The sequence below is a fragment of the Alternaria arborescens genome (genome assembly GCF_004154835.1).
Source record: "Alternaria arborescens strain FERA 675 chromosome Unknown contig_6, whole genome shotgun sequence".
Lineage (NCBI taxonomy): Eukaryota > Fungi > Ascomycota > Dothideomycetes > Pleosporales > Pleosporaceae > Alternaria > Alternaria arborescens.
In genome coordinates, this window is record NW_021167861.1 from 699,238 (window position 1) to 720,249 (window position 21,012).

The window sequence follows — 21,012 nt, forward strand, 5'->3', positions numbered from 1 at the left end:
CCATTGCCTGCACTCCCAGCGACGGACAGGAGTGCCTCTGAGAAGAACCAGACCCACATGGTAAGCAGCTCACACGGCAGCAGGAACATCCAAAAAAAAACAAAAAAACCGAGGGATTCTGGTCACGGCTCCAAAGAATACGCCGTCATGCTGTCTACAGCTGCGTCATACAAGATTGCGTTGCGCTTACGCACCTCGACTCTACCGTCATCGGTCCTTACCCTGCGACGACGTTGGCACGAGCCATGGATGCAAGTGGTACTATCTTCGACTGTTAGCAGCGAATGAGTTGTGCCCTTGAAACAACACAGTATACAAAGCTGTGATAACTCTTATTACTGCGATGCAGTGCTCTTAGTTTGGGATATGCAAGTACGCAGTGTCAAAAGAAAACGCCAGAGGGGACCGGAAAATAGGACGCAGGGTCTAGAACCTAGTACTGTTTCCGACTCTTTCGAGATTGGGCCATATGCACAATGCACGCGGACGGAAAAGCCACCACGCCAAGACCAAGTGCAGGCTGTGTACCAATCAATAATGAGTAGCCAGCATCGGAGAATTGAGAAGTTTAGAAGACTGCAGGTACTGGGAAAAGCAAAAGATATTGGAAGTAGGCAAGAGCTGGGTTGGACGGCACACCACACCCTCAGCACTGCCTGGGCTACGTACCAAAGCACTATACACAAGATCGAGTCGACCGCTCTCGGTGTAGCCGCACCGAACACTGCGGTCGTATAGTCGGCTTCTCACGAATCGATGTCTCTTGCCGATGCGTCTCCTCGAAGCCTCCCGCAGCGATCGAACAAAGATAGCTTGCTGGATCCTATCGCGCTCCGTCTCATTGTGAGGTGGTTTCGCTAGCTCGCTCTATCCTCGTTATCCATACCGCGCTGTGCGGTTGGGGTATCAGGCTCGAATACCGAATGTTGGTCGGGTGTTCCTTTCTCGAAATTGAACGCGCACTGTAAAAGACAGATTTCCTCCGATGGCTTGGGTACTACACATCCCGTATTGGGTCGTATGGACGAGTCTCGCTTGGTGAATACTCCGTTCGCTGTGGGCTCGATGACTGAACGCTGCTGTCCGGAGGCGATTGGGCTGTCTGTACTTGTATTGGTGACCCCGACCCTGACCCTGAGCTCGTACCCGGCATTCCTTGTAGCATACTGCCGGCTTCTGCAAATCATTTGGATTAGCTAATGTACTTGTACAGTGTGTCCCTATAGCTGACCGCTAAGTCGAGTCACCAGAGTCGGGCACCAATGCACATACCGTATTTCCGTTGGATGTCTCGGAGCAGTTGCGACACCCGCCATTTCAAAATTATCATCTCGACAGGTGGAATACCCTCAGCTCGAAGGCGGGTGTTGATCCTCTCCAGCATTTGTTCTTTCTCGTTCGCGGGGATGAGGATCCATCTTTTCCAGTCAGGGTGCGCCTCCGCAAGCTGCCTGGCCTCGTCTTTGGTTATGAACTAGTCTCGTTAGCCAAGCATACCCTTGCGACAAGAGCATACCTACGTAGAATCGGTCCCATTGTTCCTGGCTGTGGTTTGCAGCTGTTCGGGCCTCTTGCACCGTCGCATTTATCCGAATACTCATGGCGACTGGGAGACCTGGGGACAACAAACGACGCTCAAAGAAAGCCAGCTAGTTTCTGGAATCACAGGGAGCAAGAGAAGCAGGAGATTTTAGGGCACCGCGGTCTACCCCCCGCTTCCGCCTAGCCTTGGCGAGATTTTGTTTTGGGAGAGGCTGAGGTGAGGAACTGTGACGGTGCTCGCAGGGCTCGGGCCTTAGAAAGTCGGAATCGGCGGTGGCTGAAATGCTTGTGCGTCATTCTCGACAGGATGTCATTGGCAGAGCAAACTCCCAGTAAGAACGGCAATTTCTTGTGCCTATTGTTTCCATCTGATACTCTCGCGAGATGTTGGTTCTCGTGTCATATCGCCCTGGTGGTGAGCCGCGGACAACGGACGATCAGCCTTTGCTGTCAAATTTCATGCCGTACACCCATTTGAATGTTCCAGCACGGACATTCGGTAGTCTTCGGCAACACCACGTTAAGTAATTCCATGAACGATGCGATTGTTTTTCTAATTGCGGCCAGTCTCCGTTGAGATGTGTAGCACAAATACAATACAGGTTATCAAGCAGCATTCAGCGCAAAGCAACCGGTCACGCACTGTTTCGCCTGACCAACACGAAGATTATTCAGGAGGTGCAGCATCCTTGTCAGTGAGAGCGCTCTGCCGCAGCCGAGCGCGGAAAATTCGATACTGTACGCGTTCGGCCGCTATGGTCGATCAACCGTGTACGCGGACCCGGGGTCAGACTTGATAGCCCAGGTCACATTTCCGGCCCTAACCGGCCCGAGCCTCAATGTGCAGCACGTTCCAGGGCTATCCTGGAGAAGAGCTGATGTGTGGGATGATACAACACAACGTTTTGCTTTGCCCTCTTGTCTCATTCTTCTTCTACATTCACATCCTCAAATTTGGGTCTGAAACGCACCCTAGGACAGACCTCTCCTTGCTTCGTTTAGTACGATGTCCCTGATCATGTCCTTTTGTGGCTTCAACGGCGACACTGCGGGGCATTAGCTGGAACGGCAAGTTACGCCGTGCGCTTTCGACTATCGATACTGATGCCCACGTCTTACGCCACGCCTCGTGTGGGACTAAGACAAGCAACACCAGACTCGTGGTCATCGTCCTTGACGCTACCTTCGGCTACGCCACGCGACGGCACTAGCCCAGATCTTAGTTCAGTGCATCGCTACACCAGGTCAGCTCTCTGCAACCCATAAGCAAGATGCCGGTTGCATGGCATTGGAGGCAGTGCGCGATTTCAGTCAGGTCAGGATGGACTGCATCATCGAGCATGCGACGGTCTGTGTGAATATTCCGAGTTGGCAAGGCGCAAAACGGCGCCTACCAAAAGGATCGTGACCCCGAATATTTGTCCCACTATTGGATGACTCGAATCCAACATTGACCGCCCACGTCAGGCAAACTCACCGGTGGTTTGCTCACTATCGAGGTCTGACTTGCTGACAGTTGGCGGCGTTGTCAACTTCGTCTACATTGCATAGCTCTAACAACCCCCACACTAGGTGTCCGTCCCGCGAGATTGCATCTGCCATGCCATCACCGCCTTGATAAAACTATCTGACTAACACGTAGTAATTCTTGTCTAGCTTGGGCACCCTTTCCAAATGGCGTTTCGTCAGCATATCCCCTACAGCTTCAGGAACCCAATGTTTTCTTTAATAGACAGCAAGAGAATTGTGAAATCATAGGGTGAACTTCTCCGAAGGCCTTCTCCAACCGTTAGTATGGAGATGGGAGGGCCAAACAACACCATAGCTATCCTTGGCTTGGTCTTTCGACACAAAGTGCCGGAGTAGTTCAGTGGTACACGGTCCGGCACCAATCTTTCGTGTCACATTGAAATGGCCTAGGCCGTATCGCTTCGCAGGGACATGAAATGCGAGGACCTGCACTGATATCTCAGCTTGACGACGTGCATGCAGACGTTTCCGTGCGCATGTGCAGTCCTGCAGCCTTATGCTCGACATCATCTAGGTAAAGCGAGCAGCAGGGCAGATTCGGACAATAACCTTCTTCTTCTCAATGACTTCTTCCGCTGTTCCAGTATTGTCCGAAACCTGGGGCCGTTTGCTTTTACGGTAGGCGACCACCGTTCAATGAACTCCATTATCGTACGGATTACTGAATTGGCCCTAGTATTTCTTCTTCGTTCGGGCGCTGCAATAATTCATCTTGCTGGCCGACTCTTCCTTTGAACTCTCATCTCCTCATCACATTCTCGATTTTGACCAGGACGCACATGGTCGTTTCAGTCCCAGACGGGCGTACACAACTCATTTACCCTGCCTTGTAACGCGCAACAGGCGCTCGAAAACCCTGTACGAGAACTTCATCGAAAACAAGCCTGTTGTTTTTCTCGAATAACCTGAGAATGCCAGACTTATGTGGGAGTAAGACTGCTGAGCTTGCAGTTTGGAACGTCTCTATCGTCACACAGAAGAAGTATATATGATCTTCTTACTGTCAAGTCTTGATCGAGTGATCATGGCTAGCCTTGTCGTTCCCGCCTCCTATGTCGGACATGATTCGCGTTTCATTGTCACGCTGGTTTCCGGAAAGATCGTCGCGGATATATTACATCGTTGGTTAGCACCGGAGGAATTCAGAAACATTGCCTCCATGGACGCCGACTTTTCTGCCCAACTGTCGCCCATTGCGCAAACCTATCTTTCACATGGCACTTGAGGGGAAATAGTCTACTAGATGCGATGCGGAGGCTGTCGGTCCGTCGCGTTCATTCTAAACGTGGTAATTGAATGGAAGCCCCGCTCGATTTCCGTGCACCAATTACGACTATACCACGGCCTTGGCTACTATACTACCCCACAAACTAGAGCCGCTTCGACATGCGATTGCCATATGATCTAATATGAAGCGGAGTGCCTTGTGCCGTTCTGTTTCTGGTAGGTATTGACTGTAGTCGTGATGAGCAGTTATAAGTGCTCTTTCGAACACGATAGTTAGACACTCATCGCCAGCAACTAGCGACTCGATTCCATGAAGCTACTTTCAATCCTCTCGCTATGCGCAGCTGCGGCGGCATTACCTGCAACATTTAGTCTATCACCACGAGCCTCGATCTCAAAAGCCGACGGCCTCAAGTTCAACATCGATGGTGTGACGAAGTGTAAGTTTGAAGACTAATGATCATTCTGCACCGCTCACAACACCATAGACTATGCTGGTACCAACTCTTATTGGATCCCTTTCTTGACGAACGACAATGATGTCGACGTAATCATGGGTCATCTTGCTACGTCAGGCCAGAAAATACTCAGAGTATGGGGTTTCAACGACGTCAAAACCATCCCTGGTTCTGGCACAGTATACTTCCAGTCCTTCTCCGGATCCTCTGCCACCATAAATACAGGTACAAACGGTCTCCAGCGCCTGGATGCTGTAGTCAAAGCTGCAGAAAAGCACGGCATCAAGCTCATAATCAACTTCGTGAATAACTGGACCGATTATGGGGGTATGGCCGCCTACTTCTCCGCCTGCGGCGTAAGCAGCAACGCACAATGGTACACAGCGGCCAGATGTCAGGGCATGTACCAGAGTTACATCAAAGCCGTCATTGCCCGCTATCGCAACTCCAATGCTGTGTTTGCGTGGGAACTCGCCAACGAGCCGCGCTGTAATGGCTGCCAGACGTCTGTCCTGACTGAATGGATCCGCAAGACGAGTAACTACATCCGTTCTCTTGACTCAGACCACATGATCACCGTCGGCGATGAAGGCTTCGGTCTCCCGGGCGATGGTTCCTATCCTTACCAGTTTGGTGAAGGCATAGATTGGGAGGCAAACTTGAAGGTGGGAAACATCAGTTTCGGCACCTTCCACCTCTACCCTGACAGCTGGGGCGTGAGCAATGCATTTGGCGACGGCTGGATCAAGGCACATGCGCAGATTTGTAAGAAGCTCAACAAGCCGTGTTTGTTCGAAGAATATGGTGTGCCGAAGAAGGAAGATCATTGTCCGGTGGAGGGTGGCTGGCAAAAGACTAGTCTGTCGTTAAAGGATAGTGGTATGGCGGCGGATTTGTTTTGGCAGCTGGGTGACACCGTGAAGAGTACTGGACAGCTGACGCATGACGATGGACACACGGTCTACTATGGGAGTGCGGATTGGAAGTGTCTGGTGGATGACCATGTCAAGGCTATTGGGTAGGATATTAGAAAGTTAGAATATCAGGGGTTTGGTAGCGATGACTTCAGTTCTGGTGTTCGTTCGTGCTTTTATTAGCTCGCGACGCGAGGCATGAGAGTTTGCGGGGACGCGTGCTAACACCAACACTCCAACCCACCTGGCACCGCGTACCCCCCCTTCGCCGCACCCGACGGCTTGTCACAAAGGGCCACCATGCAGCACCAGCCTTGTTGAGACACCCTGATGTCGCTGACTTACAGCCTGACTCTGGTTGTTTGCTTTACTGCCCGCGTACACACTGCAAACTATGGAGAGAGGGATAGGCTTCGTCAAGCTTCACCAACGGATAGACGCGCTCGCAAAGCGCAAGCAGCAATGATTGACAGCGGCGTCTTCGCGACCGGTCGTACGAGGTAATATGGAGGCTATGGATCACCACAGGGCACAGCAGATGGGTCTGGGTGTAGTTTGGGGGCCGTAATCCTGCGCCACAAGCGAATAGCTTGCAGACGCCCAGAGACAGCTGAACGTGCGTGCGACAACTGCGGATAGCCGGGCTATAGTAATCCCCTCCAGCCTTAACTCTCAGGTCTTTCACAGACCGACCTTACCATGTCATTTCACTTTGTTACGACAGTCCATCTCTTCCACTCCCTGTCGTGAAGTCTTCCCGCCGCACCCACGCTGAGCCGCTCACTTGCAGCCCTAGGTTGTGCAAACGCGACCCTACGCAGCCTCCCGCCAATACGGACCGCAAGAGCACTATAAGAAGAGAAGGCTGAAACGTAGGCGACAACAAAGAGGGGTGGTACACGCCAGGCACCATGGTCGATCGACGGCCACTCATGCAGGAGTCCTCGGATCTTTCTGAGAGCTCAGACAACACACCCGCACTGCCCTCGCTCGGATTCTCCAATAACTCCCACACTCTGGGGCTTACTACCCCACCGCCTGCACGACCGAACTACGCACGGCACCAGAACGATACCGCTGCTGTCGGCCGCAACACACCAAGCATCGTACCAGAAGAGGATGAGGAAGAGGATATTTCAGAAAACTTTCAAAGAGGCAAGGATACTGGGCTAGGGATAGCACAGTCTGGTGCGACTACGCAGACCGCCAGACGTGTCAGTATACAACCCATCCCCCGACGAGCTGTTGGTCCTGGTCCCAAAAGCCCACCCACAAAGACCTCTGGCACTTTCTCGCCTCCAGGTTCGGCCGACCCATACTTTGGAGGCTTCCCCAAGAGCTCAAATGAGTCCACGCCAGATCTACGACGAGACAGGTTCAGCCCCGACGTTGGCAGGGCAAGTCCGGACGTTGGCACATACGAAGACTTTCGGCATGGCATACTGAAGAACGCAAAGCAAAGCAACACCAGTGTGAACGACTACGAGACATACATACATGCCTCAGATACTGAGGGACTCAGGGGAGGCGGGGCAGCTCCATCCATCAAGTCGGCATATGAGAACGACTTTCGCCCAATACATGAGTGTGCGACTACTCGAGACTTTTATCATCCGCGCTTCACCTGGCTTAACTTGTCTCTGATTGTCATTTCGTTGTTCTCGTGCTTATTTTCTGGAATCTTCCTAGCCTTGGCTATCCGCGCGCCTCACTATGGTCGGCGCATTACAAGCCACGGCCCCATTACTCCATCTGACGCTATTCTACTTACGACTGTCATGGCCAAACTTATCGAGCTGTCCTTCGTCACAGCTTTTGTGGCCTTCCTTGGACAGGTGCTTAGTCGAAGAGCGTTCATGAAAGACCATGGTCGCGGTGTAACGCTGTCGGAACTCAGCATGTGGAGATGGGTCGTTCAGCCTGGAACTCTAATCACGCATTGGGAGGCTGCCAAGTATGCTGGGCTGTCTTTCCTGGGTATCTTGAGTTTACTGAGCGCTATTCTAGCGACACTCTATTCGTCTGCGGCTGCAGCTACTGTTCAGCCCATGCTAAGAGATGGTAACTGGGACAATGGCCTGGTCTTGGCTGGTCGTGTTAAGAGCGATTTCGCAAACATCAACTACCTCAAGCAAATGTGCCAGACACCCATTCGAACTGACAAGGTAGCTCAAGGAGAAACTTGTCTACAAATGGAACATGCTGGTCAGGGATACCACAACTTTCAACGCTACCTCTCAGATTGGGATCTATCAGCCAGAAATGGCAACGGTACTGTGGTTCAGAAGTTACGACCCCAGGGCTTCGGGCTTCTATACGAGAATACTACGGTCAGTGGGCAGTGGATCGACATCATCAATACTACCGAAGTATCCAAGAAGTACGGTCGAGCTGTCAACAACGTAACAATGGCAATGCCCCACTCGGGTGTGTTCGCTGCTGCCCGCGACCAGAGAAATGGGATTTTGCAACCCGAAGAGTTGAATTCTGAAGGGACTTACTCGTTGCGTGCTTCGGTACCGTCACCAGTTTTGAATGTGTTATGCGTCAACATGAATAAAACGGAGTTGGAGCCTATCGTATACGACACCTGGAACAATGAAACGGTCGATCTCCTTTCGTGGGGGAGTATTCCCGGAATCCGAGACAACGCGACCACAACCAATAGAACTGTGGTCGACGAGATTTTCGGCTGGGACATTAATGACACAACCACACTCAACTGGCCGCCTGTCTTTGCGAAATACCCGATATCTTTCAACACGATCATGAATCATTCAAGCAACGCCTGGGGACGACCTGCAATATATATGCTTGGGCAGGGTGGTCCAGATGACGTTGGCATGGACGGAACAGGCATCTTTTCATTATGCAAGATACACCTGATGGTGCGACCGGGATGCAGTACACGACACAATGTCACAGGATCCGGTGCTACCATGGAAGCACTTTGCGAACAACCCGGTGACGACAAAATGGCTTTCGTCGAGACGGGAGAGACAGTCAGCGTCAATACCCAAGGCGTGGCTAATTGGCGCGATATAGGTACTGATTGGGCCAACAGTCTTTCACTCGGCACAGGCCTCATGGATGCGAATGCGAGCACTTCCAGGCTATTAACACAGTTGATACTAAAGCCTAGCGACCCAGCTCCAGAAAGTTTCAAAGTGGATCTAAGCGATGCCATACCTAGTATAGGAGAGGCGATAGCTGTCTTGGCTGGATGTACATTGCTTCTCAGTATGATAGATACGCCCTTTGTGACGTTCTGGGTACGCAAACTTCTTTTCTCTACCTCTTCCAGGCTTGCTAACCTGGTTATAGAACTACACACACCCTATGCTCGACGAGTATCAAACTCAATTCTTCAAAGCATCTCTTAAAGCCCAACAATACGCATCTGGCGGCATGCCAGGTGCTTCTAGAGCGTGGGTCCTCATACTTGCACTTGTCTTCGCCATGAACATCTTTGTCCTGATCTACTTCATTCTCCACCGCGGACTGGTGACGGACTTTTGCGAACCACCAAACCTCTTCGCCCTCGCTGTCAACTCTCCTCCATCACATGTTCTCGCTGGATCTTGTGGCGGTGGGCCAGAGGGCAAACAATACATGGTGAATTGGTTCGTCAATCATGAGGGTAGCCACTTATACATGGAACCTGGCGAAAAGTCACATCTTCTTGGTGACCACGGGCACGCGCATGAGCATAACCACACCCACGGCCATGGCCATACTCATACCCACGTTCCGGTACACCAAGCCGCTCCACGAGAGGTCAAAGCTGGCAATGGCTATTTCTCTCACATATCCGAGGTGATCAAGCGACGCTTAAGCAGGAAAGACTCCGCACCGACAAAGCTTCGGCCAGCAAGTGGTGTAGAGAGCCTCAGAGCTCCTGCGACTGTAAGACCGGGTAGCATAGCGTCAGCGGACTATGAGATGGAAGATGGTCATACGAGGACGTCGCGACAATATCAGAAGTTGGCCAAGAGGAGGAGCATGCTGTGAGGCGGCCTTTTGGTAGCAATGCTTGCATACCTGTATGTAATGTTTATATATAATGGATTGTCAGACGTGTCTGAATCAATTGTTGCGCAAATCATGTGCACTTTTCCTCCACAAGTTGGAAAAAAGGGACTCGTTGCCATCGTTCGCGGTCGTGCACATCCGAAGCTTACCAGCAGAGAGCTTAGCAGGGGTGAGTACGGAAGTGTCCAAAAACCTCCATCGTGAGGGGGAGTGCCCGTGTCTTCTGGCCTTTTTGGCTATCTTCAATTAACCCAGGTTGTGCATGATACTAAGGACCTACGTAATCTGTGTTCCATAGCGTTGAAAGAGCATATGATCTTAAGGTGACTTGTATTGGATCACTGCCATTCAATTAACAACTGCCTTTCCGTCATTACAAAAAAGGAGCAAATGGTATATGCGTACTTTTCTATTGGGCTTGTTATAGATAGCCATGATAAACAAAGAAGGTTATCACTAGAGACATATGGTTCAGGAAGCTGAGGGAAAGATGGGGAATTATATCTGAAAATGAGATGGAAGACGCGGTGTAAGATTTGGAGACATGATCAACCCTTCATGCAAGATTTGTCCAGCAGAAACTGCCTTCCATCTGTCTAGCTGATAACATATGTATATACATTCATAATCGGACCGTGATTGCTATGTATGTGGTACCCAGCAAAGTTCGCTGATCTGGAAAACAGGCCAGATCTAGTCCGTCGAATAGCTATCTCGGGAATCAGGACGTATCACAATCATTCTGAGTTCGAGTCTTGTAAGACAAAGCATGTGCAAATGGAACAAGTCTATCCTTATGACGCTGAACTAGCCGAGTGTCTCAAGTGGGTCCGGCTGATGACGTCCGAGCGGGCCCGACAGCGTTCATGTCGCTGCACATCAAGCTTGCCCTAGCCCAAATTTCTGCGACTCAACACACAACCGCCCAACGCCATTGAGCACTACGATATCGGGCTCTCTAAACCTCCATCTACCTAATACACTCTTGACCACACCGACCATGGCGCCCGTGAATGCACCTGCCCCGCAGGGCCCGGGGCCTTTCCCAGTCCAGATTCCTGTCGACACCAACAACTCGCTATGGGACCGATTGTCGAATTGGGCTTCGGAGAACAAGGGCGTCGTCTACACCATTGCAGGTATAACGCTGGTCGTTGGTGCTGGTGGTGCCGTCTACTACTTCTCCAACGATTCAAGAGACAGCGCAGCAGACACAGCAGCGAATAAGCGCAAGAGGCAACGCGAGCGCAAGCGCGCGAAGGAGAGGGCCGAGAAGGACTCGGCGCCCAACAAGGCATCTGCAGACTCTGGTAGGTAGATGCATCACCACAACACAGCATAGACTGACCAGGCAACAGAGAAGAAGACATCCGTAGCAGAAACAACCGAAGACCAGCTTCCCGAGGTTGACGAGAACAGCGTAGGCTCTCTGTCAGACGAGGTGCGACACTCCCATGCGTCATCAACCATCTCTCAATGCTGACGACTTGCAGGACCGTAAAGACTATGCCGCAAAACTCAAGGCTGCAGGCAACAAGGCCTACGGCTCCAAGGACTATAACCGCGCCATCGACCTCTACGGCAAGGCCATCCTCTGCAAGCAAGATCCCGTCTTCTACTCGAACCGCGCCGCCTGCTACAATGCCATGTCTGAGTGGGACAAGGTCATCGAGGACACCACTGCCGCCATCAACCTCGACAACGAATACGTAAAGGCGCTTAACCGACGAGCAAACGCATACGAGCAGGTCGAGCGCAACAGCGAAGCCCTTCTTGACTACACTGCGAGCTGCATCATCGATGGCTTCCGCAACGAGAGCAGCGCACAGAGCGTCGAGCGTCTGCTGAAGAAGGTGGCCGATGCCAAGGGCAAGGCCATCCTCGCCTCCAAGGAGAAGAAGTTGCCCAGCCCGACTTTCGTCACAAACTACCTCCAGAGCTTCCGACCGAAGCCAACGCCAGAAGGCCTCGAAGACGACGCTGAGCTTGATGAGGAGAGTGGAAAGGGCCAGCTGCGCAAGGGTCTCAAGGCCATGGCAACAAAGACTGGCGATGGATACACGGAAGCTGCAGCAGCCTTCGACCGCGCAGTCGAGCTTGGAGATCTCGGAGAGCACGAGGCATTCGCGTATAACATGCGCGGAACCTTCAGCTACCTCAAGGGCGACAACGAGGACGCGCTCAAGGACATGGACAAGAGCATCGAGCTTCAGCCCACACTAACACAGAGCTTCATCAAGCGCGCCAGCATGCACCTGGAGCTTGCTAACCCAGAAGCCGCCGAAGCCGACTTCGCCGCCGCCCTCGAACAGAACTCCAGCGATCCCGACATCTTCTACCACCGCGCACAACTACACTTTATCAAGTCCGAGTTTGGCGAGGCTGCAAAGGACTACCAGAAGTCGATCGATCTCGACAAGGACTTCATCTTCTCTCACATCCAACTTGGTGTCACACAATACAAGATGGGCAGCATCGCCTCGTCCATGGCCACTTTCCGCCGCTGCATGAAGAACTTCTCACAGGTACCCGACGTTTACAACTACTACGGAGAACTGCTTCTCGATCAGCAAAAGTACCAGGAGGCTATCGAGAAGTTTGACACTGCTGTCGAAATGGAGAAGACGAGCAAGCCCCTCGGAATGAACGTCCTGCCCCTCATTAACAAGGCCCTTGCGCTGTTCCAATGGAAGAACGACTTCGACGATGCCGAGAAGCTGTGCGAGAAGGCGCTCATCATCGATCCAGAGTGCGACATTGCTGTTGCCACCATGGCACAGTTGCTGTTGCAACAAGGAAAGGTTACAGAGGCGCTCAAGTACTTTGAGCGTGCTGCCGAGCTGTCGAGGACAGAAGGCGAGATCGTCAACGCACTCAGCTATGCTGAGGCAACCAGGACACAACTTGAGGTACGTCACCAAACACGCTCTTCCGAGACAATAACAACAGCAAGTACTAACTCTTTCCTCAAGGTACAAGAAAAATACCCCAAGCTCGCCTCAAGACTAGGTGCTATGGGCGCCGCTGCTGGCGGTTTTGGCGCAGGTGGCATGCGATAGATGCCCACGTCCGGTTCATAATACACCTTCTTCTCCATCCTATCTACGCCACCTTGCACGCTGTTTTCTCTCTGCTCCAAGCGGCCTGCTCTTACGCTCTTCTCACCCCTTTGTTCCAAAATGTGTATTTAGTATAGGCAGCTGCGTGGACGCAGAGATTGGAAAGATGACCAAAGTTGGGGGCACGAAATGCACGATCGAGCAACAAAAGGGCGTTTTTTTGTTTGCCATACCTCTCCTGCTCCTGGTTGTGTATAGTTGTAAATGTACGCATGGTTGTTGTTCTCGTTGATGATGATGATGATTATGATGACATGACAGAAGGCGTGTGATCAAGATAGATGTATTGGGCATAATATACTACATTGGTATCAAAGCCTCTTCGTACATCTGCCTCTATACGCGATCTAAAAGTTTACGAATCCCATGCTACGCATATCGCATTGTTTCCCTGTCTCACAAAGCCCATACCGACAGCGCCAAGTCTATCCGTCTTGTAACACCATGACTACTCTCCGCTCAACTGCAGAATAAGCGTGCTAGCGACATCCAAGAAAGGAAAAGGACTAGTGACAATCTTCTCTCCTTCCTGCCGTCCAGCACCCACAAGCTCCGTTCGCTCTCGGAGAATATCTGTACCCCCCTCACGGAGCTTGTTCGCCAAATCCTCTGGCAGCGGCTCACCTTCACCCAGTCTACGCCACACACCCTGTTCGTCATCCCAACCATCTTGGTGTGGGTTTGAATGACTAGAAGATAATGTGATGGAAGGAGACGCCTTTATTTCACGGACAAGATTGGAAACGAGACGCTCGTAGCCTGCGCATTTGAAGTCTACGACGAAGAAGTCGCGGTCGATACTGTACAGCTGAATGGACATGTATATGTAGACCGCTTCGTCGGGGTCAGCGTGCCCTTCGCTAATGGAAGCGGCGCGGGAAGCTGCACGCTCAGACGGAGTCATGCCATCCACTCCGTGGATACTCGATGCGCTTGCGTTGGTCGAACTACGCCTGCGAAGACCAGAGGGATCGTTGGCGAGATCCACGCGCGACGAGTGCGTCGAAGAAGGATGTGCGACGCCAGGAGGGAACATGCCTTCTTTGCGGAAGCGGGCATTGATGACCCACGGATCTTCCGGTACATGGTAACCCCAGTCATTGGTGTGATTGTAATGCCTCTTTTGCCGACCTCTTGTCTCCTGTTCATTTGCATCTTTGTTACGTATACTAAGCGGCTCACGATGTGGCGAGTTCACTCTAGCTCCTTGATCTTCATGCGAAGAGTGCGATGATATCGAGTCTTGCGATTGACTTCGTGACTTAGGTGGTGAGCGATCGTCGGGAGTCCGAGAGGTACTGCGGCTACGAGATCCACTTCTGCCGCCTGCTCTACGTATCTTAGGTACTTCCCAGTCAGCACCCATCGCTTTGAGTGCTTTGAATATCGCAAGCATTGCCTCTGCGGGCTGGTTCCTAGATCTGATACCAAACTGCCACTTGGTCGCTCTAGGTTTCTTGGCTGGTAGACTTGTCATTGGCTCGGGTTTGTTTCTGCCTGCTTCTGGCATCGTGCGGAAGTTCGGTTTCAACCTTCTGGCTGAGATCTGCCGTTGTTCTTCAGTTTGTTCTGGGGTGGGTGGGAGACCATCATGTTCTTGGACTTTGTTCAGAGGTCGCGGATGACCTTTCATATAGGCTTTGTGGTATTCCGTGAGACTGCTAGGCAAGATAGCAACTGTGCTGACAGGACTTCGAATGTTCGCAAGCTGGCTACTGGCATTTGAGCCTTGACGTACTCGTTCGTGTTCAGAATTTGATGGCGGTATGAACTGTGGACGAGTAGCTGCATTCAGCGATTGGGGCCTGAATTTATCCATGTGACTGTCGTGAGTAGGAGGCGACATTTGATCCCATTCAGCACCTGTTAATAAAGCTGCAATAAACTGTTAGCCATGTACGTGTTTTAAGTGAGAGCTGGCTTACGATTCTTCCGCATCATCTCATTCTCTCGAACAATCAAGTAGGCATCCTTGATTGCACTTGGCTCATCCCGCGCCAACGCATCTTGCACATCATGCTTTGCATAACCCATAGTCTTGCCAAGCTTCGAGACAACATTCTCATGTAGCGCCTGTACACGGGGAGCATCTGCTGATGGTGCCAGAGCCTTGGGGTCGATTGCCTTGTTCGGGTCAGCGCCGCTATCGAAGAAGTCTTGGGCAGGTGGCTCAAGATACGCAGGCAGATCTTTGGTGAACCAGGGATCCTGTCGAAGTTCAGGAATTGTGATGCGGTGTACGGGGTTGACCATCAACATCTTCCTGATCAAAGACGTGGCGCCAGGGGATAGATAGCTTGGCGTGCTGTATTGTCCGGCCGCAATCTTCTTGAACAGAGTGGGAATGTACTCGTCGTCGAAGGGTAGTCGGCCTACGAGTAGGACGTAGAGGATGACACCGCAACTCCAGACATCGACCTCTGGACCTGCATACAGCTTTCCAGATATGACTTCGGGTGCGGCGTAATTGGGACTTCCACAGCTTGTCTTGAGAAAGTTGCCGTCTGTCATGATATTGCTGAGTCCGAAGTCGGCAATCTTGACGTTGCTCTCGTCGTCGAGCAGGAGGTTCTCGGGCTTTAGATCTCGATGTACGATCTTGTGTCTGTGGCAGTATTCAACGGCGCAGACGATCTGCTGGAAAAACTTGCGCGCCTGGGCTTCCTGCAGCTTCCCGTGGTTGACGATGTAGTCGAACAGCTCACCGCCGGCGTATTCAAGGACCATGATAATCTCAGTTGGTGTCGTTATGACTGTGTACCTGCGGGCGGTCAGTATACGAAAGCTATGGATATGCAGTCCACTCACAGCTTGATGATGTGAGGATGTCGTAGCAGCTGCAGGTACTGGATCTCGCGCTCTATCCTGCCGGCCATGTCTCGAGTGACGAGTCGCTTGCGATTTATAATCTTGAGAGCCACCTTCTGGCCGCTGACCTGGTGTGTCGCCAGTTTAACTTTACCGAACGAGCCCTCGCCTAGTGTCCTGACTATGGTGTACTGTCCGAGCCGCTGGTTCGCCTTGGAGTCCTTGCTCTTGCTCTCCTGCACAGCTGTGCCGAGCGCAGTGGGCGGCGCGACGGCATGGTCCTGGGCCTTGGTGGTGCTTGCGGCGCCAGCTCCTCGCCGTTGGGCGGGCATGGAGATGGAGAGCTCCTCCAGGTCTTCGTTGTCGATTGCGGCTGACATGGTGCGCGTGGTGTTGATGGAGCGGCGGTGATGTAGTGGGGCTTGTCGTGCCTGGGAGCACTGGCTGGAGCTTTGGCCGGGGTGGTAGCTGGTGAGCGCCTGCGGGGACTATACATGGGGTGTTAGCAGGTATGCCGATGCAGGGCTGAGCCAGACGAGCGGGTGGCTCCAAAAGCATGTGAAGACGGACGCGGGTGCTGGCAAACAACGAGCACTTACGTCACTGCTGTCTGTTTCTTTACAGCGGGGCGCGCAAGCCGTGGTCCTGGGGCTCTGTGCTGCGAGTATATCGCGCTTGGCTCACTGCCCCGCTACTACGCTGCGAGGGCCACCATCAAACGTGTCTGGGGGCGAAGGGGAAAGGGCGTGTACAATGACTCCCTGGAGCGCGTGCTTGCAGCGGTTGCGTGCGACTGATCGGTGTGAGGCGGCCGAGTCGGTGACACGGTTTATCGATTGTCAGATCGTCGACTGCAGTGCATGGACAGCTGTGGTGGGGCGCGCTCCTGATGAGACACGGGGTGCTTTGGATGTTGGGAGCAGAGGTTGCGAGGATTTCTACGCGAGGCAAGGCGCCGGAAGCGGAGCAGGGCGAAGAAAAAGATGGAGTTATGGGGAAGCAGGCTAGGCGCAAAAAGTGACGGAGCTTGGGGTATCGTGAAGCCCCTCTTGGCTCTGCCTGCGAGTTGAACAACCGCTGCTCCGGCGTCGGTCGGCTATTGCTATCAGTCACACCTGCGACGGCAATCCCAACGACACAGGCAAACGGAACAACTAATCGGAACAACGTACTATGCTTTGTGGTACTTGTATATCTTGTCTTACAGCAGTCGCAGCAGCGCTGTCAGCCCGGGGTTGTTGACTTGCATCAGGTAGACCTGGTTCCCGCCTCCACGCGAGTGCTCCGCGTTCTCGTGACCCTCTGGCTGCCCCATGGGCAATTTCAGAAACCCATCCCAACCAATGTCTTCTCCATGACTGCCACTTTGCCAATCACCGCCTGCAGGACCATTCTCCACCCGCTCTTCATCGGAACCAAAACATTCGTCCGAGACCCCTCTGCTGGACCTCGCGCCGAGCAGCACCATCCACGTATGCAGCCTCGCCCTCGCTAGTCGAGCTTGCACTACTAACCTGCTTTCCTTTGTTGTCGCCAAACATCTTCAGTAGGACCACCATGCTTCCTGCGCTGAGTATACTAGCGCACAGAATGGCAATCATGACAAAGTTGCTGTTGCGGTACTTGTGCGGACCGTCCTTGGCATCTTCGGGCCATCCAGAATAGAGTGCGTAGGTAGTCAAGATACTTCCTAGATTACCAAGTCCAGACACAAGTGCGCTAGCTGCTGCTACACCCACCTCTCCATGGCGGGGCTGGAAGATCTCGTTGGACCAGGCCATGCAAATGGGCACCGTCGGGCCCAGTCCGAAGCCGATAAGTAGCACACCACCGTAACGTGACCAATCTTTGGCGAATGTGGCGATCAACAGACCTGCAATCTGTATTACAACGGCGCCGCTGAAGAAAGCAGGACGGTGATGGTGGAAACGATCAGAGATTGGCGTCACGAGGAGAATGGCGATGAGGTCCATCTGTTGCAATTAGCTCGATTCACACAACAAGATCCAGATACTTACAATCCAGATGGGTGCAGAAAGCAGACTGAGCTGAATGCCCGTCAAGCTTGGGTTGATGCCGCGTATGATAACAGTCGCGTAAGCCTGTGTTCCGTTGCCTACTCCCACCACACCAAAGTACATGACGACAAGGGGGTAAATTCTCCAGTCGATTACGACGTGCCAGAGATCCTTCATATTCCACAGCTTGCGGCTGTAGACGCGGGTCAAATCTTCGTAATGGATGCGCGCGTCTTCGCCTTCTAGGGCCGGTTTGCCTTTCGGCAGCCATTTCGCCAATCCAGTTGGTTGACGAACTTCACCAGGAGGTAGTGGCCTATCGGGAAGCCACCAAAGTAGCGATATGCCGACGATGAAGCCGACGATGCCGTACAATAGGAACATCCACTGGAATCCGACAAGACCACCTACTCCGTCCATCTTCTGGAAACCAGCTGAGACAAGACCCACGACCGCCGCAGACATCTGGGACGCTGTGAAGTAGCGTCCGATGCGCTTGCCGGTGCGAGACGGAGGGTAAAAGAGTGTCAGGTAATACGACATACCGGGCCACATGCCTGCAATGACGATACCTAATAGCAATCGGAGAAGGCTGGGTTGTTGTTAGTCTTTGAATATAACATGCAGGGAAAGGACCTACTAAAGGTTCCAGGCAGCATTCATAGCAGTCAGACACATGCCAATGATACCAACACAAGTGACGATGCGACTCATCCAAGCGTGAGGACTAACCCTTGACATGATGAGGTTGGAAGGAAGGTCGAAGATGACATAGCAGACGTAAAACAGCGCCAGACCAGTAGAGACCTGTTTCGGCGTGATGTTGAGTACGGATCCAAGATCGTGACCTTCAGCCAGGTTCATAGTTTGAGCAAGTCCAATGTTGGAGCGAATTGCCGAGCATAGGAAGTACAAGACCCAGAACGCTGGCAGAATCCGACGGTCGAGCTTGCTGAGTGGCTGTTAGCATAATCCACGATAACTCATGGCGAGGAAATGTATAACTTACGAGTAAACTCTCTCTATTCTATCAATATCGACCATTTCGGGTCCGACTTCGACATCCTGGTGCAACCCTGTCTGCTTTGCATCGCTCGTCTCCCCGACCCTCTTCTCGATGGGTGCTATCTCCACAGCGTCCGAAGCCATGATGAGGAACTGCGACAACACGAAACAGACTGGTGAGTCGAAGGGGAACAGATACTTTTCAACGAAGCACCTTCCCTACTTACTTAAGCCGATACACCGTTCGGCCATGCCTCCACCAACTGCGTGGGCACTCCCATTCGCCAATGCGAACATTTTGCATGGCTAGTGGGGTAGCGCTAGCAATGGTTTGGGGAATGATCATGGCCGGCGGTCGAGACTTGGGTTACAACTAGGTGTGATTTTCCGAGGGTCCACGCGGGACAACGGCACTATCTAGGACTCAGCGCAAATTTGTTTAAGCTATCCCGGATATGTGGTCATGGACAATCGAGGTGGCTAAGGTACTTTGTTCCGAGACTAAGACGGAAGGAGCAACGGGCGGCTTGATCTGCCGCTAGTGCGGACTCCCGAAGTCCTCGTCATTGTTAGTAATCGAGCATCTGAGCATAAGGTTTCGGCCTCATTCCCAGCAACAATAGTAAACAAGTCTCAGACCCTACGATTGTATATACTCATGTGTCCTGTATTGTATCAGATGTTTGCGAACACCTTCGTGCGTTCTGCGCGTCGTGTACGCCCTTCAGCGCAAACACTTCGTCTCAGAGGCGCGAGGAATGCTTCGACATTGCCAGAGAATTCACACATTGTATGTAACTCACGTTTTTAGAATAACACCTACTGACCCGATTCAGTATGTACATAAAGATCCGTTCGATCCGAGCAAACGTTTGCTATCACTACTGCCCACCGAACCTCCCACACCACAACTCGTCATAGGCACATGCACTGCTCTCCCACCCACGCCCCAGAACTTCACCGAGAACCCACAGTTCCTTCCCATCCTATCCTCTGTGTTCGCCACACACGCCATCTCTGACCCATATGTACAATCGCAAGCAGCCGTCTACGCGTCACCAGGCGGCTCTAACCTTTCGCAACCGAACGATGGCGCAGGCGGCGCAAATCACCAAGGCGGCATGGGAGGAGCAGGTCATGGAGGTTGGATACATATCAGTGATCTGAGGAATCCACCAGACTATGGGCGCATTGCGTGGCCCGAGGACATCTTCGGCAGTGTGGAAGTTGACGGCAATGGTCATTTTAGTGGAGGAGTCGGAGGCTGGCAGAACAGCGGGACGTACCGCGTTGTGACGAGGGAGGGCATGTGAGTATCCTTGTTGTAATCCAGAGAGTTGGGCGCGAAGCTAACAGAAGCAGTTTGGGATTGACCGACTTTATGCGAGGAAAATTGGTAGAGAAGCTACTGGATCTAGAGAGGCAGATTAAGCGGAACTCGTAGCGATACGACATGATAACGAATTATACCCCGGAAGCATCACGCGTTGTAATGAGGCTTATTAGAGTCCAACTGGAATTGTACATGCATTGTAGCCTAAGGCAGTCTATGGGGTATCTAAACGCACAACCACTCCACACTTGAAATAATATTCTACCATCCATTCGCCTCCTTTCAGCTCAGCTCTCCTTTCTCAAGCCTCTCCAAGAACACCTTGCCAAACTTCATGCACTGCTCATACGCAGTCTTGAACCCATCATCTCCTCCATAGTACGGGTCCGCAATCTCCTCGCCCCTCTCTCCACGCCTCCCCTTCCTCATTTTCCCCCCAAACTCTCCAAACAGCATAACCCTCCCAATGCCCTCGTCGCTTCCGCCCTTCTTCTTAAGCTCCCTCTGCCTCAATGCCTCTAAATCTTCTAGATTCTCATCGTCCATTGCGAGTATGTAATCGAACTTTTCGAAATCGCTGCTAGGAGAGAACTTTCGTGCCGAGTGGCGGTAAGTGGTTATCTTGTTCGCTTTGAGGGTAGCCATGGTGCGTGAGTCGGGGCTGGAGCCGACATGGTAGGCGCCCGTGCCGCAAGAGTCGATTGTTGAGATCAAAGGGTGCGAGGGTGCGGTAAGAGACTGGAAGACGCCTTCTGCCATTGTTGAACGGCCTTGGGGAGAGGTTAGTGCTGTGGTGGAATACAAAGGGTGGAGGGGTGTGTTTACAGATGTTTCCTAGGCAGACGAACAGGACGGAGACGGGTCTAGGGGATTTGGAGTCGCTCATCGTGGCGATATGGGAGGTGTCTTGGTCGTGTGTGGGTAGGTTGGGTAGGCGTGAGGTTCCTTTGCGATTGAGTGTTGTGGGAATACGAGGATGCGAGGAATCTGGGAAGATCGGAGATCATCTTGGGACGGCGTATCGTC

The 21,012-nt window shown here is 52.4% G+C and overlaps 8 protein-coding genes across 8 annotated transcripts; 4 read left to right on the forward strand and 4 right to left on the reverse strand.

Annotated features, from left to right (window-relative positions):
• Positions 1–857: 857 nt before the first annotated feature.
• On the reverse strand, positions 858–1,601 carry AA0111_g3468 (hypothetical protein; the record flags this gene model as incomplete). The annotated part of the gene is made up of 4 exons (XM_028649355.1): positions 858–1,102; positions 1,147–1,176; positions 1,273–1,474; positions 1,521–1,601. The coding sequence occupies 4 exons, from the start codon at positions 1,599–1,601 to the stop codon at positions 858–860; spliced, it is 558 nt and encodes a 185-aa protein (XP_028509036.1).
• A 3,008-nt stretch (positions 1,602–4,609) lies between these two features.
• Positions 4,610–5,779, forward strand: AA0111_g3469 (putative mannan endo-1,4-beta-mannosidase A; the record flags this gene model as incomplete). The annotated part of the gene is made up of 2 exons (XM_028649356.1): positions 4,610–4,739; positions 4,788–5,779. 2 exons carry the CDS (start codon positions 4,610–4,612, stop codon positions 5,777–5,779), a joined length of 1,122 nt encoding a protein of 373 aa, XP_028509035.1.
• An 803-nt stretch (positions 5,780–6,582) lies between these two features.
• AA0111_g3470 (hypothetical protein) lies at positions 6,583–9,682 on the forward strand (the record flags this gene model as incomplete). Its single annotated transcript, XM_028649358.1, has 2 exons — positions 6,583–8,943; positions 8,996–9,682. The coding sequence occupies 2 exons, from the start codon at positions 6,583–6,585 to the stop codon at positions 9,680–9,682; spliced, it is 3,048 nt and encodes a 1,015-aa protein (XP_028508777.1).
• Positions 9,683–10,703: 1,021 nt separating this feature from the next.
• AA0111_g3471 (Mitochondrial import receptor subunit) lies at positions 10,704–12,762 on the forward strand (the record flags this gene model as incomplete). Its single annotated transcript, XM_028649359.1, has 4 exons — positions 10,704–11,013; positions 11,062–11,144; positions 11,197–12,612; positions 12,676–12,762. The coding sequence occupies 4 exons, from the start codon at positions 10,704–10,706 to the stop codon at positions 12,760–12,762; spliced, it is 1,896 nt and encodes a 631-aa protein (XP_028508778.1).
• A 508-nt stretch (positions 12,763–13,270) lies between these two features.
• On the reverse strand, positions 13,271–16,010 carry AA0111_g3472 (Carbon catabolite-derepressing protein kinase; the record flags this gene model as incomplete). The annotated part of the gene is made up of 3 exons (XM_028649360.1): positions 13,271–14,697; positions 14,748–15,583; positions 15,631–16,010. 3 exons carry the CDS (start codon positions 16,008–16,010, stop codon positions 13,271–13,273), a joined length of 2,643 nt encoding a protein of 880 aa, XP_028508775.1.
• Positions 16,011–17,036: 1,026 nt separating this feature from the next.
• Positions 17,037–18,797, reverse strand: AA0111_g3473 (Vitamin H transporter 1; the record flags this gene model as incomplete). The annotated part of the gene is made up of 4 exons (XM_028649361.1): positions 17,037–17,603; positions 17,649–18,240; positions 18,289–18,600; positions 18,658–18,797. The coding sequence occupies 4 exons, from the start codon at positions 18,795–18,797 to the stop codon at positions 17,037–17,039; spliced, it is 1,611 nt and encodes a 536-aa protein (XP_028508776.1).
• A 535-nt stretch (positions 18,798–19,332) lies between these two features.
• Positions 19,333–20,097, forward strand: AA0111_g3474 (hypothetical protein; the record flags this gene model as incomplete). Its single annotated transcript, XM_028649362.1, has 3 exons — positions 19,333–19,443; positions 19,490–19,962; positions 20,016–20,097. The coding sequence occupies 3 exons, from the start codon at positions 19,333–19,335 to the stop codon at positions 20,095–20,097; spliced, it is 666 nt and encodes a 221-aa protein (XP_028508781.1).
• Positions 20,098–20,268: 171 nt separating this feature from the next.
• Positions 20,269–20,872, reverse strand: AA0111_g3475 (hypothetical protein; the record flags this gene model as incomplete). Its single annotated transcript, XM_028649363.1, has 2 exons — positions 20,269–20,756; positions 20,812–20,872. The coding sequence occupies 2 exons, from the start codon at positions 20,870–20,872 to the stop codon at positions 20,269–20,271; spliced, it is 549 nt and encodes a 182-aa protein (XP_028508782.1).
• Between the last annotated feature and the right edge of the window lie 140 nt (positions 20,873–21,012).